This window comes from Emys orbicularis, chromosome 1 (assembly GCF_028017835.1).
Source record: "Emys orbicularis isolate rEmyOrb1 chromosome 1, rEmyOrb1.hap1, whole genome shotgun sequence".
Classification (NCBI taxonomy): Eukaryota; Metazoa; Chordata; order Testudines; family Emydidae; genus Emys; species Emys orbicularis.
In genome coordinates, this window is record NC_088683.1 from 209,178,843 (window position 1) to 209,198,670 (window position 19,828).

General features: G+C 45.1%; 1 protein-coding gene across 2 annotated transcripts in view; it reads left to right on the plus strand.

The window, feature by feature from the left end:
- PDE9A (phosphodiesterase 9A) overlaps nt 1-19,828 on the plus strand; it is a 91,849-nt gene that overhangs the window by 22,862 nt on the left and 49,159 nt on the right. For both annotated transcript variants that reach the window (XM_065406595.1, XM_065406603.1), the window contains one exon: nt 1,871-1,914. In XM_065406595.1, the coding sequence (XP_065262667.1) occupies nt 1,871-1,914 (44 nt within the window). The remainder of the gene's footprint in view (nt 1-1,870; nt 1,915-19,828) is intronic.

Sequence of the window (19,828 nt, forward strand, 5' to 3'; positions counted from 1 at the left end):
TTGAAAGCACTTTGGAGGACAGGATTAGAATTTGAAATGCCCTTGATAAATTGGAGGATTAGTCTGAAATCAGCAGATGAAATTCAATATAACAAATGCAAAGTACTACACTTAGGAATGAAAAATCAAATGCATAACTACAAAATGGGGAATAACTAGCTAGGCAGTAGTACTGCTGGAAAGGATCTGGGGATTATAGTGAATCATAAAGTGAATGTGTCAACAATATGATGCAGCTACAAAAGAGACTAATATCATACTAGGTTGTTATGACATACGTTGCAACCTTGTGCAGTATCTCTGGGGATACATACTGTATTAAGCTTATGAATGGTTTATGTATCACTGTGGGCCAGGGACTGTATGCAACTTGGGGCAGTGGAGGAGAGTGAGGGGGAATGAGAACACAGCTCCTCCAGGAACTAAAAGCAGTGGATGGTGATTTAAGGTGAATCACTCAGGTTGTAAAGACCTCCAGAGAGGTACCATGCCTGGGGACGCTTGCATAAACCGGGTCAAACTAGGTTTTCCAGAGACCAACGGACTAAGAAAGGATGTTTGGCATAAAAAGTCTGCATTTAAACTGACTCGGCCTTCTTTTGATTCAGCAAGCAGACAAGTCCTTCTGACCAAAGAGGCAACCCTTCCAGAAGGGCTGGAAGGACTTTGACTTACTAGGGCCCCCATCACATTGAGCGGTGACATCTGATAAGCTTTTAGAGTGTGTCATAAACATACAGTTAAGGGTTAATTCCTCTTTTATCTGTAAAGGGTTAAGAAGCTCACATAACCTAGCTGACACCTGACCAACAGGACTAATAAGGAGACAAGATACTTTCAAATCTGGGAGGGAGGAAAGTCTTTGTCTGTCTGTTGTCGTGTGTGCTTTTGCCGGAGAAGATCAAGGAGGCAAGCCATCTAACTCCATTAAAATTCAAAAGTTTTGGATTTTTTTTAAGCAGAATTTTTTTATTGTTTCTTTAAACAATCAAACACAGCAAGCAGCAAATATTTGGCCACACACTTCTGAAACCCCAAATCATGTTCAGGTTTTGGCAGACTTATTTCAGCTTTTCAATTAAAAAAACCACAACAAATTTTGAAGGAAAGCAGACATTGTCAGTGATTTTTTCTGCTTTTTAAAAACCCCTAGTTTTCGATCCAAAAAAAGTTTTGACGGAAAATATTTGTCCAACCCTTTTAATGAGCTTTAGTGCCTTTTAGCACTAGCTGATGCTGAGAACCAGTGATACCTTGTAAAGGTGACTTGAAAAGAAATTTTCTCAAAACTGGGTTTGTGCTGAGATGCGGAAGGTTTTTAAATGTTTATTTTTCCCAGGGCTGCCTGGGGGGGGGGGGGGGGGGCAAGTGGGGCAATTTTCCCCGGGCCCCACAGTGGCCCCCACGAGAATACAGTATTCTATAGTATTGCAACTTTTTTTTATGGAAGGGGCCCCCAAAATTGCTGTGTCCCAGGCCCCCTGAATCCTCTGGGCGGCCCTGCCAAGGAACTTTCTTCTTCCCAGTGACCATTTCCTTGACACCTCTATTTCCAAGCTAACCTGACTCTCCTCAAAGGGGAAAGATTTCTGCTGTGCTTGCATTGTGACAATGGTATATTCTGGTGGCACTAAAGCAGCGTGACCAAGTCCTTTACCACCAATGCAGTGGCAAATTTGAAGGCGATAAATTCATAGAAAGTCCATGTTCTTTATTTCCATGGGTAAATTTTCAACCCACAAATTTCAAGCCAGCTCAGAATGCATTCGTATACTTCCTCCCGCTCTTCGTGGCATGTACACCAGTCCTATACAGAAAACACAGCGTTTTGTCAGTGTTATTGTAACCAGCCCTCTTTGATATTTTGCAGTACGCCGTATAAAGTGAGACCTGTGGCCTCTGGACAGTTATCAGGTAAAACACCTTTATTTTAGCCATATTTACTAAAACACCTTTGACTGAGCTGGTAGTTTGGGATTAAAAAAATCTGTATAAAATCTGTAAAAAAATGTATAACTTGTATGTTCTCTAGCTATAATGCAAAAAAAATTGATCTGACATGGCTGTAGCTATGCCATAATCAGGAACTGTGCAAAATATTTAACTCCCAAGTAAAAAGTGGTTAAAATCAGCCGGTATTCAAGTTGGAGACACATCTGTGAACATGTAGCATGGAATTTTCAAAAGTACTCACCATTGGTCTAACTCTGCTCCCACTGAGGTCAAAGCTAAAGGTATCAGGGTATGTCTATACAGCAACTCGATACCCATGGCTGGCCTGTGCCAGCCACTCAGGTTCAGGATGTGGGGCTGTTTCATTGCTGTGTAGATGTCTGGGCTCAGGCTGGAGCCCGGGATCTAGGACCCTGCAAGGTAGGAAAATCAGAAGTGTACAGAGCAATGAAACAGCCCTGCAACCCAAGCCCTGTGAGCCCGAGTCAGCTGGCACGGGCCAGCCACGGGTGTCAGGTTGCTGTGTAGACGTACCGTTCCCACTGAGGTCAATAAGGGTAAGGCCATTGCTGATCACTTTTGAAAATCCCATGTGTAGTATTTTGTCAGATTTTTTATTTTTTATTTTTTTTTACCTCTGCAAACATGTCATCAACGTTAGGCACAACATTTGTACCCTAGGTAGCACTAACAGGCTGAGGAAAGGGTGTTGTTCCTTCAAACATTTACTGGGTGCAGGTTCAGTAACTCTAAATAAATGCAACATGACTGAAGAAGCTCTGGGTGGACAACAACATTGCATATACCATGTGTGCTTTCAGGGGCCTGTTCTCCAAAGCAGCTAAGTTGTTCCCTCTCCAAAGGGAACAGAAATGGCACTTTCACTTCAGTCCGATCTGCTTCACATTTTCTCTCTGCTTTTGAGCAACATGCTTAGGTCAGCAGCTCCCAGATTTTGGTGTGGGGTGCACAGGAGGTCCACAGAGCACTTGCTTGTGTTCAGCAGGGAGCCGGATAGTCATGTGGTATTGGCTGCTTCTGTCTAGCTGGTTCTTGAGCAGTGGTTCTCAAGCTGTGGGTCGGAATCCCATTGTAATGGGGTCGCCAGGGCTGGCGTTAGACTTGCTGGCCAAAGCCCAAACCCCATCACCCAGGGCCAAAGCCCAAGAGCTTCAGCCCCAGGTGGTGGGGCTTAGGTTACAGGCCCCATGCCTGGGGCTGAAGCCCTTGAGCTTCAGCTTTGGTCCCCCCGCCCGAGGCGGAGGGGCTCAGGTGGGCTCAGGCTTCAGTCCCCCCTCCTGGAGTCATGTAGTAATTTTTGTTGTCTGAAGGGGGTCGTGGTGCAATTAAGTTTGAGAACCCCTGCTCTAGAGGGATGCTGGCTTTGCACTGCAAAGAAGTGTGCAGAGGCCTGTAAAAGCAGCTGGAAACAAGGAAGAATAGCCTGGCCCTAGCTGCATCTGCTAGCTTCCATTGGGAGAGGAATGTCCAGAGGAAAAGGAAATGAGGCAGCCTGGCAGTGTGTCCAGGGGAGACGGGAGGGCCAGGCAATTGGGAAGCATGTCCGGAGGGAGGGAACAGGTGACGGAGAAGCATGTGCAAGGGAGCAGGACAAGGGAAAGGAATAGAATAGATTGGAAGGGGGAAAGGATTTTATGACAGTAAAGAGACTTAAAAGACTTCACATAGCAGTGACTGCTGAAGACTGAGGAAGGCTATCCAAAAAGAGAGGAGAGGGGTCCATGTGATAGCAAATGGGAAGGGAGCAAGCCTGTGAGACACTCTTCTTATTAAAATGTACTCCACACTGAAAAAGTGTCAGAACTCTTGGCCTAGGAGCTAAATACCTGCATTATCAAGTGAGAAGGAAAGGGGTTTTAGGAGGTGTGACCTTCCTTAAATACTGACTAGTATCATTGTTTGCTTGCCTTATCTACAAAAAGGGACAGATCCTCATTTGGTGTGCGTAAGTATGGCTCTGCAGTCGAGCTACACTGATTTACACTGGCTGAGAATCTGACCCAATGGCTCCAGGTAGTTTGGCTTTATTTACATGAAGCTCACTTTGTATTTTCCAATTTGCCTTTTCACACTTTCTGATAGTCATGGTTTTTTGGCCAGCTGAAGTGGGCGGGGAGAATGCTTTGTTTAGAGTACTGCTCATCACTTTAATACTGTCTGTGGCTTCTTGATTCATTTTATGAAGTAGGGATTCCCAAAGATCTAAGCTGAAAAGGGCTGGAAATTCCTGGTGGTTTAGTAGCCAAAGCAGGCAAACAGTTTCTGTTTTGGAAAAAGGAAGCAAGTTGGACTGTATGCAAGGGAATTAATGTTTCTTTCGTTTCTGTTTCTCATTTACATTGGTTGCCATTAATTTTAAACATTCCTGACCTTTTGCGGGGCATAAAAAGAATTGAGAGTGGGAAATTGTTCTTTTTTGTAAAAATGTTCAGTTCTAGTTCTTTCTTTTTAAACAAACCGGACTGCATGAAAGGAGGGTGCAACCACATTCTGCTTTCAAGAGCAACTAGCTGGTAGTCAAATAGATGCCAAAAAAGGGTCACAGAAATTTCCACAAGGGGTGTAGCTAGCACTACTCCTTTCACTGCTCTCTGACATAGCTGGAAAACGGTCATGTATGGGTAAATGGAGCAAAGAAGAGCATGAAAGATGAAATTGGAAAGTTTGACCCTAAGAAAGGACTATACAAGCAGCAGCTTCACTACAGTGACGCCTGGTCTACACTACAAAGTTAAGTCGACGTAAGCCATTTTGCATTGACCTAGTTGTGCATGTGTCTACACTTAAATTTGTGTCCCACCAATGTAAGCGCCCCGTTACAGCAATGCAGTTACACTGCCTCCCCAAGCGGCATTGAGCTATGGTTGATGTACAGAGGTCAATGCTGTGCAAGCAAAGACACTGAGTTACCTGTGTTGACCATAGCAGTCCTCCAGCAGCTGTCCCACAATCCCAACGTTGACTGCTCTGGTATTTCAGTTGTGAACTCCACTGCCCAGGAGTCACAGAGACCAGAAGGCCCCTCCTTCCTTTTAATGCCCCATGAATATTTAAAATGCCTTTTCCTGATTGTCCAGCCTGGTGAGCACACCTGGAAGCTCTCCACTGTTGTGCACAGCTGCCCAGCAGACCATGCTGGCTACATGCTCCAGATGAGCTCCAGCTTGGCATAGACAGGAGATACTGGATCTCCTAGGCCTGTGGCGAGAAAAGGCTGTGCAAGCACAGCTATGGACCTGCCATAGAAATGTGGCCATCTATGAGCAGATTGCAGGGGGGTTGCAGGAGAAGGTGTATGACCGACAGGGACCAGCAGCAGGGCCATGTGAAAGCAAAGGAAATGTGTCAGGCATACCAGAAGGCCAGGGAGGCCAACAGTCAATCCACAGGCCTTCTGTTTTTACAAAGAGCTGCATGACATACTTAGAGGAGAACCCACCATCATGGATACCTCCAGGGAGCCTGAGCCAGAGGTCCCTGACCGGAACAGCAAGGAGGATGAGGATGGGAGACAAGCAACCAGGGGAGGGTCCAGCTATGCCATTAGCCAGGACCTGTTTGAAACTCCAATGCATCTAGTCAGTCCTGGCAATCAAGAATGAGTGAGCCCAGTGGACGGAAGGATCTTCTGGTAAGTGTGTAAATGTATTTCCCATTACAGTGATGGCACCCCCGACTTAACAGGACACATTTATGGATTTTGCATTATTTTACTTGTACTAGAAGAGGTAGCAGTACAAAAAAGAGAAATAATGTTATCTGCTTTTCATTCCCCTGTAGAGTTAGGCAAGATTGGAGCCATGAGGAGAAATTTGTTTATATATACAGGGATGTCCCTGGAATCCTTCTGAGAGATCTCAATGAAAGTTTCATGGAGGTACTTTGCAGTCCTTTCCTGAAGGTTTCTAGGGATGGCAACCTTATTTCTTCCTCTGCGGTACGACACTTTCCCATGCCAGTCAGCAGTAACTTCAGCAGGCCATTGCAGTACACAGACTAGCAGCATACAGGCCTAAGCGACTTTGGGTCACCAGTAGCAGCTGTGATCTCTGTGTCTTTGTTACCCTCACTAGTGAGATATCAGCTAAAATCATCACAGTCTGTGGAAAATGGTGCCAGTATTCAGTGCCACTGCCCTAGTTTCATGCAACTGAGCAATTTTCCGCCTCATTTCTCAAGCCTTATTCACCATGGCTGGTGCTTAGTGGTGCTATACACATAGGGTGACCAGATGAGAGGAAGAAAATATCGGGGGGGGGGAGTCGCAAAAAAAAAAAAAGCCGAGTGCTGCCGGCGAAGGGGGGAAAAAAAAAAAAGCCGAGGAAGAAAATATCGGGACTGTGGGGGGGGAATCGCAAAAAAAAAAAAAAAAAAAAGCCAAGTGCTGCCGGCAGAGCAGGAGAGAAAAAAATCTCAAACGTCTCTTCTGAGCACCCTCAAGCAGAGCCTGCTGCCTCCCCTGCCAAACGTCCCAGCCCAGGAGTAGCAACTTCCCCCCCCCCCCCGGGCTGCACAGCTGGGGGTTGTTCGGGGCCACAGGCACTGGCTGGATGCCCAGTTTCTTTCGGCCTCCCCCGCACGTGTCCTAGCAGCTTGACCCGAGGCCTCTCTCCGTTCTGCTTTCGCCGGCTCAGCCCAGCGCCTGGCCCTCAGGCAGCCCGGCCGGACCCGTCCCTGACGCGAAGCGGACACGTGGTTCCCACAGGGCTTCTCCGGGGTCCGCCCCCCAGAGCTCCCCGCGATTCACTGCCCCGGGGCTCTGCCGCGGCCTCACGCCCTGGGGAGCCGGTGACGTTACTGCGGGGCTCTGCTATGGCCCCGCGCCACGCCTGGGAGCCACCAGAGCCCAGCCAGCCCCACCCCACGGCCCCCCCATGGTGCGCAATGCTCTTGGCAAAGTCCTACGAGCGGGGTGGGGGAACCGGCGGCTCCCCACCGGCCACGGTGTCACTTCCAGCCGAGCGGCCAGTAATAACCCCTTCTGGATCTGGCGGGGGAGGCTGGCTCGTGCCGGCTGAGCAGGAGAGAGGGGGAAAAAAAAAAAAAAAAAAAAAAAGCCGAGTGCTGCCGGCGAAGCAAATATCGGGACAAAGTGCCAAAGATCGGTCAGGACGCGGGACAAACACTTAAATATCGGGATGGTCCCGATTTTATCGGGACATCTGGTCACCCTACGTACACAAGCACTCCAAAGCAGAAGTATCAATAGGCATGGCTTGTTTAAAACTTTGGGGGAGCAAGGGAAGTGAATTCTGAACCTTAACTTTTGCTTTCTGTTGTGATTATACTGACAAGGGTACCTCTGTGTTTTATCTGTAGCTGCTGCTCTTGCGGCCTTGAGGGGTTCCCCCTTCACACCCGCGGAATGCCTCAACCAGATAAGGAGGAAAAAGAAGAGGACTTGGGATGACATGTTCAGTGAGATCCTACAAGCCAGTGCTGCATAAGGTTGGGAGCAGACGGCCTGGAAGGTGAACATTGCAGACAGCCTGGAGAAGAAAAGTGTGGACAGGAGAAAGGCCCAGGATTCCCAGCAGGAAAAGGAAAGGGAGATGCATCAGGACATAATGGGGCTTTTCTGGCAGCAAACACAGATGCTGCAGACTCTTGTGGATCTACGGGTTCAACAATCCTGGGGCCACCTCCCTTTGCAGTCCATGGCGAACTCCATTACAGCACTTCCCTGCAGCGCCCCCCCCCCCAACATTCCACATGGCACCAGGGACTACAGCCCTACCACCCCGGGGGACATTAAGGACAACCACTGCTTCACATGCACTGACCTGTGAAAGCCACGGTAGCTGTATGTGTAGCACAAATGGATATGAATGTTCTTTCCCCTTGATACATTCTGTTCTATTAATTTATTAAAGTTTTGAGTGTATTTGCTTTTAAATTGCACAGATTTTTCTCTGCACTGGTTTTGTTACTGAATAAAATTCAGTTATTTGGAACATCTTCATCAGTTCATAACATATGCTGCAGAATGCCTAGCAGTTCTGAAAGCACCCACTTACTTGTTTCTGCATAGTGTGACACAACTCACAGGATCAGTGACAAACATGCACAGTGTAATAATCATAAATGTACAGCAAGCAGCACAAAATGAATAGGTACATTGACAGTGTTATATGTATAGATGTACACCAAGTGTCACACAATTCCTAACAGGCCCCCACACAGTAGGGCCAGGTAGAGCACAGCTCACCACACCACGTTACTGTGGCTCACTGATAAAAAAAGTGCTCTTTCAAAGCCTCCCTGAGCCATATAGCTCCATCTTGAGATCTTCTAATAGCCCTTGTGTCTGGCTGTTTAAACTCAGCAGACAGCTGTTTCACCCTCCACTCCAGCAGCAACGTTTTCCCCCTTTGCTTCACAGCTATTATGCAGGGCACAGTAGGCAGCTATAACTGTTGGGATGTTTTTCTCACTGAAATCCAATCTTGTGAGTAAACAACACCAACAACCCCTGAATCTACCAAAAGCACATTCAACTGTCATTCTGCACATGCTGAGCCAGTAGTTGTGCATCAGTACAAGCACTCCTGGTGATTACCACACAGCGCCAATGCAAGGCGACAAGTATGCATGCACAAGCGTATACTAACTGCATCAGCTTTACTCTGACATAACTTGCATCAACCAAAGTTTGTAGTGTAGACATGGTGTAAACGTGTGATGCACAGGAATACTGGTAAGAGGCCAGTCTTTGTCCTGGCCATAGTCACATGGTCAGGACTGCAGAAGATTACCCCAGTCACATGATAGGGGCATCCTCCATTAACTCCAGTGAGTACTGTTCTATCACAAGTGGCTTAGATTTCTGCAATGTGAAGACAGCAGTCTCATTCCTGAAGTTAAAATGGTCTTAGGACTCACAGATTCATGACTGTAGTGTTGTGCAACAACTAAAGTTCAAGCACTTCGTAATATGATAGATGCCTGTTAAATTATGCTGAAGAACAAATCCTACAGAATTTTGACCCTTGAGGAAAACAATAAAACTAAATTCCTCTAGCATTTTCTTTTTGAGGCCTCTGCTCTGTCATTGCTTAGCTGCACCGAATTCACCTCTGAGCTTTTCCTAGTGCCACTGTCACTAGCTCAGTCAGACAGGTCCTTGGGAAAAAGGTAACAAAGTAACCACATGCCAAATTTGGACTGCATATTGAAATGCAAAGAGGTTAGTAGCCTCTTTGTCTTATCAACTGAGATGAGATCTAGACCAACACACAGGACAATCAATGCCTTTTACCACTTCTTTCTACAGAGCCTCAGCATTAGGAACAGTTACCAGTGCATTTCATAGTCTGTTGACCAGACAAAGGGCGAAGAATGCATCTTTGCCTCCAACTTCAGTTGCCCTTTCTTTGCCTTTTCAATTAGCGCGTTATCAACCACTCATATGGAAGAAAGCCCATGATTTCTCCCCTGAGATACCAGCGTGAATTGGAAGAGTTGGATCTACATAAATTAATGTAGCTGCCTGGTAGGAGACTTGTGTGCAAATCTATTTATATACCTGCCTTGTTGATTGATGAGCCCATTGATGATATATAAGTGAGACCCACAGAGTTTTTTGAATGGTTATATAGACACTATCTTCCTTGTACCTATTCGTTATTTGTGAAATGACAGAAACTTGTCACAATGCCTGAATCTACATATATGATGATCTGTTTTCATTTAGGAGCCAAGATAACTCTTAAAACTTATGCAAGCGTGTGACCTGCTCGTTCTAAACAATGTCTTCAGGAAAAAGATCCCCATCCTGCAAAGCTGTTTCCTACATAACTTACTCACACAAGTAGCCCGTGGGCTGGACTCTGATCTCGGGTGTGCCAGTGTAAATCCAACAGCAGCTACTGTAACTTGCAAAGAGATTACTCACCCGAGTAAGGGTTTGCAAGTTTCGGCCCTGATGAACTTGTAGAGCAATCTTAGATGATTAACTGCAATGGATTTGGGGTCAGAATTAGAGCTGGCTCCAAAACAAGATTTCAAGGTTTCGGAATTTGTTTTTGTTCTGCAGTGGAACAAAACTATGACCTTTTAATAATTTTCAGAGAGGCAGAGCAAGAGACCCTTAGCAAGAGCAAGAGAATAGCCTAGTGGTTAGGGTCCTCTCCTGGGATGTGGGAGATGCAGGTTTAAGCCTGTGCTCTGCCTGAGTTCTCTGGTCCTGTGATTATTAATTATTTCTGCAAAGTCCAACAGAAGAAATTGAGACTGACTCTATAGTCCAGAGGTTGGGGGACTTAGCTGGAATGTGGGAGGCATCTCTACCTCAGAACAGGCACTTGAACCTGGGTCTTCCACATCCCAGGTGAGGGCCCTAATCAATTGACTATTATGCGGAGGGTCTCTTTTGTTCCCAGAAATTCCAGCTTAGACCTCAGCAACATTCCCATCCAAAGGTTTGCAAAACCAATACACTTCCATGGAAAGTTTTGGTTTTGATGAATTGGCATTTTCCAATGAAAAAACATTTTGTCAAAAAATTCCCAACCAGCTCTCGTTGTGCCCATTTCTAAGGTTTTTGTTCTTCGGATCTTTTACATTTGGAAGGACTATCCTCCTTATCAAAACAAAATGCTTAGAGATAAATCCTGACTGTGAGCTGGGCAGAGGCACAAGCTCAGGTAGGTGTGTTCAGGATGGGACCATGGGACAGAAATTATCCAGCCTGATTCCGCTCCTTAGGGCGAGATTATCACAGGCCTTGCTTGGCCACCTAGGGAAGTGTGGTGCGGTAAGCCAGCCAGTCTTCCCCTCCTCGCCCCCCCGCTTTGACCTGCTCAGATTGCAATTCTGACTGTTTTTCAGGGGAACAGGACCGAATTGCCTGGTACTCCTCCCGCCCCGTGAGCAAGTCAGTGGGAAGGGGTGGGAAGTGGTAAGATCCCTGCTTCTGCCTCCCTATACCTGTAGGCTGTAATAGCTGTCTGGGGCCAGAGGGAGGAATAAGGCCCTCCACAAATAGGCTATGTCTAAACTACCGCAGGATCGCTGCTGCTGTGATCGATGCACCGGGGGGCGATTTAGCGGGTCTAGAGAAGACCTGCTAAATCGATGGCAGAGCGACCCAGCGCGGTGTAGACACCCCAGTAAGTCAACTTAAGCTACGTCGACTCCAGCTACGTTATTCACGTAACTGGAGTAGCGTAATTTAGGTCAACTTACCGCAGTAGTGTAGACATAACCATAGAGAAAAGTAACTTACTCCTCCTTCACCAGAGCAAGGGGTGAAGCAGGGGAGGGATTGTAACTCGACATTCTAAGGAAGGCATCAAGGGGTTTTGGGATATGAGCCCACCTATTTTAGTGTGTGTGTAACCTAATCAGCCCAGCATATACCTGTCCCACTCTAATTTCTCCTGATTCTGGCAGGAAAAATCTGTGCATGGCAGCCATCTGGCACAGTACACACGACAAAGAAAGTGCTTGTACAGCATTGGTATGCACCTGTTTTCTGGCCAAACCTGAAGACTGCTGGAATTTGGCCTTTAAAGAAAAAGAGCAAAATCCTCCTCTCTGATCTTATATTGCAGATCTCATATCTGTGCTGTGGAAGCACTGCTGAATATCATGCCCTCATTTAGGGATGAATTCCCATTGTCGTCATACAAGAAACCTTGCCAAGAGTTCTACACAGAGCAAGTGAAGAATAGGCAACAGATAGCTGCAGGAAGAGTTGAATTTTGCCTGTAAACTGTGCAGCATTAGTTTACTGCAATATCATTGGGTGGGTGTAAACCTTCTGATTTTCACTTGCAAAATGCTGGGGAGCAAAACTGAAGTCCTTTGCAAATTATTTTGTCTTGCAAAACCATATCCACTTTTGTAAATGTGAAGTTCAGAATGAAGATGACAATTATGTTTCATGTTTGTGTTCCAGTAGGAGCTAGGGGCCCTAATGAAGCCTGGGACACCATTGTGCTATGCAGTGTGCATGCATGTAAGGTCAGATTGTGATATCCTGATGCACATTGAGTTACACCAGGAGTTGCAATGAAATCAATGAGATTACTGATGGCATAAAGCAGTACTCAGCATGAGCAGGGAGATTGCAATCTGGCCCATAGTAAGAGCCATTCCCTGCCCCAAAGAGCTCAATAGACACAACAAACAGAGGATAGGAGAATGGGAGGATTATTATTATCCTCATTTTACAGATGGGAAACTGAGGCACAGAAGTGCAGATCCTCAAAGGTTTTTAGGCATCTAATGCCCATTGATTTCAATGGGAGCTAGGGTCCTAAATGCCTTTGAGGATTATAAATGGTGTCTGCATAAATCTCAAATTTTTTTGCTACAAGCAGTTATAGCATTCTTGATTAAAATGTTGAAAAGAAAAGGTGCTTTGTCTCTTTAAGATGAGAGGAAGTGCCGTTGTTAGTCATATATCTTTACTGCACTCTAGGGTTATAAAAACATACATTTTTATTTTGAAAGTCATTTATTACATCTATAAACATCACATTGTAGTTGACTGTTTCCTGGATTAGAATGTCCTGGTACTCTTAGTGAGTTTTGACAGGCGGAAGGAGTGAAAGGAGAACATCTAGTTTTGTTACTGAGTTGGTTTTTAAAAGCAACTTGTCACTCTCTTGTATGCTATAGCCATTGAGACCGATCTGAGAGGTGTTGAAGTCAGGGTACACAGGTTTCTGTGTTTATTCTTACTGCTGGACTTGTAGCATTCCAGGCATTGTATACGGTAAGCAGAGATGAAGCTTTCCTGGTATTTTAAATAAGTATTATTTGTTTTGTTTCAGCTCTTTGATTTTCAAAAGCAGGTTAAAACCCTTTCTAAGATAACTGAAAACTATTCCCTGTAATGGAACAAATCTTTTTATTTGCTCTTCGGGTCACTGTCACTGAATCTGGGAATCGAATAAAATAGAAACACAACAGAGCATGAATTAGATCTTAGACTTTCAGAGTACTATGTGCTTGTCCCATTTTAGAGTCACAATCATGTAATAATCAAATCATTTGGAAAATAAAAGCAAATGTTCCTGACAAGTATTACTGATCTCTCTCATAATTAACTGTAATATTTTGAAGAGTAGCCTAGTAATAATGGGTGCTCTCAAAGGAAACAGAAGCTGTTGTAAAGAAATATATTTTAAATGTTTGGTATCTATTTCTTACATGTGTATACAACTGATTCTTTTCCAAAACGTATTTTGCATTGTATATGTTATATTCATGATACATTTTGATATATCAGAAAAGTACAAGAGGCAGCTGTTAGAAATGCCAATATGTTGTTTATGCTTAAGGTATAAATGTGTGTGTGCCAATATATTAAAAAATATATTTAAAACATATGAGAGAATATAAAATGTTTATCTTGCATTTCCAGGAGAGATTGAGAGAAATATAGCACAGGGGTCGGCAACCTCTGGCTCGCGATGCACCAGGGTAAGCACCCTGGCGGGACGGGCCGCTTTGTTTACCTGCCGCGTCGGCAGGTTCGTCCAATCACGGCTCCCACTGGCCGCGGTTCGCCGTCCTAGGCCAATGGGGGCGGCGGGAAGCCGCAGCCAGCACATCCCTCGGCCGCACTGCTTCCCGCCGCCCCCATTGGCCTGGGACGGCGAACCGTGGCCAGTGGGAGCCGCGATCGGATGAACCTGCCGACATGGCAGGTAAACAAACTGGCCCAGCCCTCCAGGGTGCTTACCCTGGTGAGCCGCGTGCCAGAGGTTGCCGACCCCTGATATAGCATATTGCTACTGGACTTCATTTGTGGAAGATAGGGGATTATATTAGCACCGTTTTAGAACATAAGAACATAAGAAAGGCTGTACTGGGTCAGACCAAAGGTCCATCTAGCCCAGTATCTGTCTACCGACAGTGGCCAATGACAGGTGCCCCAGAGGGAGTGAACCTAACAGGCAATGATCAAGTGATCTCTCTCCTGCCATCCATCTCCATCCTCTGACGAACAGAGGCTAGGGACACCATTCTTACCCATCCTGGCTAATAGCCATTTATGGACTTAGCCACCATGAATTTATCCAGTCCCCTTTTAAACATTGTTATAGTCCTAGCCTTCACAACCTCCTCAGGTAAGGAGTTCCACAAGTTGACTGTGCGCTGCGTGAAGAAGAACTTCCTTTTATTTGTTTTAAACCTGCTGCCTATTAATTTTATTTGGTGACCCCTAGTTCTTGTATTATGGGAATAAGTAAATAACTTTTCCTTATCCACTTTCTCAACATCACTCATGATTTTATATACCTCTATCATGTCCCCCCTTAGTCTTCTCTTTTCTAAACTGAAGAGTCCTAGCCTCTTTAATCTTTCCTCATATGGGACCCTCTCTAAACCCTTAATCATTTTAGTTGCTCTTTTCTGAACCTTTTCTAGTGCTAGAATATCTTTTTTGAGGTGAGGAGACCACATCTGTACACAGTATTCGAGATGTGGGCGTACCATGGATTTATATAAGGGCAATAATATATTCTCAGTCTTATTCTCTATCCCCTTTTTAATGATTCCTAACATCCTGTTTGCTTTTTTGACCGCCTCTGCACACTGCGTGGACATCTTTAGAGAACTATCCACGATGACGCCAAGATCTTTTTCCTGACTCGTTGTAGCTAAATTAGCCCCCATCATGTTGTATGTATAGTTGGGGTTATTTTTTCCAATGTGCATTACTTTACATTTATCCACATTAAATTTCATTTGCCATTTTGCTGCCCAATCACTTAGTTTTGTGAGATCTTTTTGAAGTTCTTCACAATCTGCTTTGGTCTTAACTATCTTGAGTAGTTTAGTATCATCTGCAAACTTTGCCACCTCACTGTTTACCCCTTTCTCCAGATCATTTATGAATAAATTGAATAGGATTGGTCCTAGGACTGACCCTTGGGGAACACCACTAGTTACCCCTCTCCATTCTGAGAATTTACCATTAATTCCTACCCTTTGTTCCCTGTCCTTTAACCAGTTCTCAATCCATGAAAGGACCTTCCCTTTTATCCCATGACAGCTTAATTTACGTAAGAGCCTTTGGTGAGGGACCTTGTCAAAGGCTTTCTGGAAATCTAAGTACACTATGTCCACCGGATCCCCCTTGTCCACATGTTTGTTGACCCCTTCAAAGAACTCTAATAGATTAGTAAGACACGATTTCCCTTTACAGAAACCATGTTGACTATTGCTCAAGAGTTTATGTTTTTCTATGTGTCTGACAATTTTGTTCTTTACTATTGTTTCAACTAATTTGCCCGGTACCGACGTTAGACTTACCGGTCTGTAATTGCCGGGATCACCCCTAGAGCCCTTTTTAAATATTGGCGTTACATTAGCTAACTTCCAGTCATTGGGTACCGAAGCTGATTTAAAGGACAGGTTACAAACCTTAGTTAATAGTTCCGCAACTTCACATTTGAGTTCTTTCAGAACTCTTGGGTGAATGCCATCTGGTCCCGGTGACTTGTTAATGTTGAGTTTATCAATTAATTCCAAAACCTCCTCTAGTGATACTTCAATCTGTGACAGTTCCTCAGATTTGTCACCTACAAAAGCCAGCTCAGGTTTGGGAATCTCCCTAACATCCTCAGCCGTGAAGACTGAAGCAAAGAATACATTTAGTTTCTCCGCAATGACTTTATCATCTTTAAGCGCTCCTTTTGTATTTTCATCGTTTTGTCATTTTACTTTTTTAAAACTAACTAAAAGAACCTATTTCTTAAAATCTAGCTTCTTGTTTAAGAAGCACTTGCTGTTTCAAACACTAATTGCATGGTCTTGTGGTTAATCTCAGCAAAGAGTCTGGGGATTTACTAGATAAAGGAGACCTGAACTACTCTGCTGAGCAAGTTTAATTGACACAGCTGCTGGAGACAGAGAGCTGTCTACACTAGGACTTCCAAAGTTGCTAACAGTGCAGCTGAACCAGTGCTGGCAATGGTGGGATTTTTACATTTTAATTCCCTACTGTAGACAAGGCTGTAGAGATGGGTTAGGTTTGATTTTCAGGGGGAAGTACTTGAGAAGTTTGTACTGCAAATGCCAGTGCTCTCCCTGTCCTATGGATACTCAGAGGACTCCGTTCTCCAGAGCTGTGAACCTGGCACTTCATATTAGCATTTCATGCACTTACATTTTTTAAAGGTTAGCAACTTTTTAAAGTATACTAAGGATTTTTTAAAGAAAGACTGTTTTTTTTAAATAAATCAATTAATATATTACCATATAATATAAATTTAGTGGCCTGATCCTGCCATCCTTATGTAGGCAAGATTCCCATTACTCCATTAGGAGCTTTTCCTGTGTAGAGACTACTCCTGGGTGAATTCTGCACCACTGCATACACACAGAATTTGTGTGTGGCGCAGAATATTTTTTTCTCAGCAGAAAACATTCTGCCAAGAAGTGCTGCAGTTATGCCTTTCACCCACTAGGGGCCACTGTGTGCCAGAACAGAGAGCAGCCACTCTGAGGTGGGAGCAGCCCCAACTGCAGATAGGGAAAAGAAGAGGCTGCGTTCCTCACAGTGCGCTGTCCAGGGGGCCAGGTCAGGAGGCAAGGGGTATGGAGGAATGGATAGGGTGTGGCACATGGAGCTGCTGGGGGGGTCATAGATTGGGGTTCAGAAGGGCTAGTGGGGGGCACAGACTGGGGTGGGGGCTGAATAAGGATGGGGGTACAGGAACATATGGGGCAGAGGGAGAGAGCTGCAGAGACACATGGCGGGGGGAGCTGGCTGAGTGCGGGTGCAGGGACACATGCAGACAGGGGCAGATGTGCCTGAATGAATGAGAGAAGATAGGAGTCAGCCAGGGTCTGCATGGGGAACGCTCCCTAACAATCCCTCCCGCACAAAAAAAACCTGTTTCATACTTCTCCCACCGACACCCAACAACCCTCCAAGTTCACACCCAGCCTCCTTCTCCTCCAGCAATTACTTCCCTCTCCCTCAGCTCCCCCAAACCTTTGCACTGCTTCTGAGGAGTGTGGGAAATACGTTTCTGTATTGTAGTTTAAATTAATTATTACTCAGAGATCTGTATTAATTTGCCTAGTAATGAATCTATTTTTGTTATCTGTATTGTTACAGACATATTTGCTAACAGGCATTCTGAAATAAATTACCAAAATAATTGAAACTGGCGTGATTATATTGTGTTATTTTGACAAATAAAATATGCAGAATTTTAAAATATTGTGTGCAGAATTTTTAATTTTTTGGCAGAGAATGCCCCCAGGAGTAAGACTTCAGGATTATGCACTTATCTGCTTTATCCTAAGGATGTTTGTGCAGTACAAGGCAAGTTGCTCACTGCAACTTTGCTGTCCTGCTGCATTATCAATGGTTTAGAACACAGCTCTGTGACTGGGATTTTACTTGGAAATACTGATACTATGATTGGTCCTTGACTGGGGCTGCTGGGCGCTACGATAATACAAGGAATAAATTATTGCCTGTAGCATATTGGTAAAGCAGAATGTACGGACTAGTGAGGTGGTCTCTACTGCAGGTGGGATGCATAAATGTTAATGATTCTCACTTAAGTCCATGCTTGAATGGGGAAGAAGGCATAAGCCATGTGCACAGAGGTAAAAATTAAAGCGTGAGTAGAAAAATCTAATGTAGAAGTAGGTTATCTCCCAAGCAATGTCAACAACAAATACATCTTCCATGTTTACTTTTTAGATTTACCTCACTTAATCCAAAACTTTGGACACATTTATGTTTAATATTATTTCAAATGCTCCATCTTACTTTAATTTGCATTTGCACCACAGACTCTTATCCAGTCAAAGTTATTTCTTTTTCATATATATTTATAGTTTTACTGAATGTCAGTAAATACAGCCTAAAAACCAAACCAAATGCCAGCAAAGGATATCTTTTCTGACAAAAGAGTTAAGGGGTACCATTTTTAATAGTACACATTACATGCATCCGACGAAGTGGGCATTCACCCACGAAAGCTTATGCTCCAATACATCTGTTAGTCTTAAAGGTGCCACAGGACTCTCTGTTGCTTTTTACAGATCCAGACTAACACGGCTACCCCTCTGACAATAGTACCTAAGCTACTTTTGAAAATGATGCTTAGACGCATAAGTCATTTAAATGCTTTAAAAATGTTTACCCAAGATTTCCTTTTAGAATTATAGGCCTGTTCTACTTTAAAATGTCTATTGCTGATTCCTTCTCTATTGGTTACATTACATTTGGCTAAATAGCGCAAAACTAAGAGTTTGGGACAGATCCTCAATTGGTGTAAACTGTCATAGGTCCATTGATTTCTATGGAGCTATGACACTTTATATCAGCTGAGGATCTGCCCTTAGACATTTATATAATGTCTGTGTATGTATATGTGTATGTGTGGGTGTACATATAGATGATAGAGATAAATGATAGATCTATGTGTGTAGATATAGGTGATGGATATAGCTTCTGCAGCTATACTGGGGAGGATATAATTTGGCTGTCGCTTTTCATGCTTCAGGGCATAAGTATAAATAAAAAATAATGTCCCTATAGTATGGCATTTCATAACTAGAGCAGTTACCCACTGTCAGAAATAAAAAGGATACTAGACAAGTTGGATCAAGGGTCTTCCCCAGTATGGTAGTTCTTAGTTGTTATTGCAAGGATTATTTACTGGAAATTGTCAAAGGCAAGTATATCCTGAATGTCTTTCATTCTATCAAACATCAGCGTCCTGGAAAGTTGCTCCTTACTTATCTGTCTTAAGGTTTGCTATCATGTCAACCACCGCAGTACTAAGCATTGTAAAGCCAAGGTATAGTGTGAACCTTTCCTATGTGTCTAAAGTGTACTTGCTGTAGTTGTCTTGTCATAAAGAACAGTAAAGGGCTAGAATTCTGTCCTGCAGTAAGCATTGGTTTCAACATTTGGTGTATTGCTTTCCTGCCATTGCAGAATTAGCAATGTGTTTTACTTGTGAACATGGACACCACTTCTGTAGGTTTTAGGCTGTTTTTTAATATGTACAAAATCAAGGAATTTTACTTGCTGTTTTCTAGCTACCTGATCAAATCACTCAGTGCTGTCTAGGGTTGCCAACTTTTTACTCGCACAAAACCAAACACCCTAGCCCCACCCCTTCCCCAGGCCCCGCCCCTGCTCACTACATTCCCCCTCTCTCAGTGGCTCACTCTCCTCCACCCTCACTCACTTTCACTGGGCTGGGGCAGGAGGTTGGTTTGTGGGAGGGGGTGAAGGCTCTGGCTGGGGGGTGCGAGCTCTGGGTGGGGCGGGGGATGAGGGGTTTGGGGTGCAGGAGGGGGCTCCAGGCTGGGGCCGAGGGATTTGGAGTGTGGGAGGGGGCTGTGGGTTGAGGCAAGGGGTTGGGGTGCAGGAGGGGGTGAGGGCTCTGGCTGGGGGTGCAGGCTCTGGGATGGGGCTGGGGATGAGGGGTTCAGGTTGTGGGAGGGGGCTCTGGGCTGGGGCAGGGGGTTGCGGTGCAGGGGGGGTGATGGCTCCAGCTGGGGGTGCAGGCTCCGGGATGGGGCTGGGGATGAGGGGTTCAGGCTGTGGGAGGGGGCTCTGGGCTGGGGCATGGGGTTGGGGTTCAGGGTGTGGGGGGGGCTCTGTGTTGGGGCAGAAGGTTCAGGGGGCTGTGGGTTTGGGGGGGCTTAGGGCTGGGGTAGGGGCTTAGGGTTCGGGATTGGGGCACGGGCTTACCTCAGGTGGCTCCCAGTCAGTGGCGCAGCGGGGCTAAGGCAGGCTCCTTGCCTGTCCTGGCTTCATGCTGCGCTGCGCCGCAGAAGCAGCCAGGAGGTCCAGGTCCTAGGTGGGAGGGCTCTCGCCTGCAGGCACCACCCCCTCCGTTCTAGTGGCCATGGT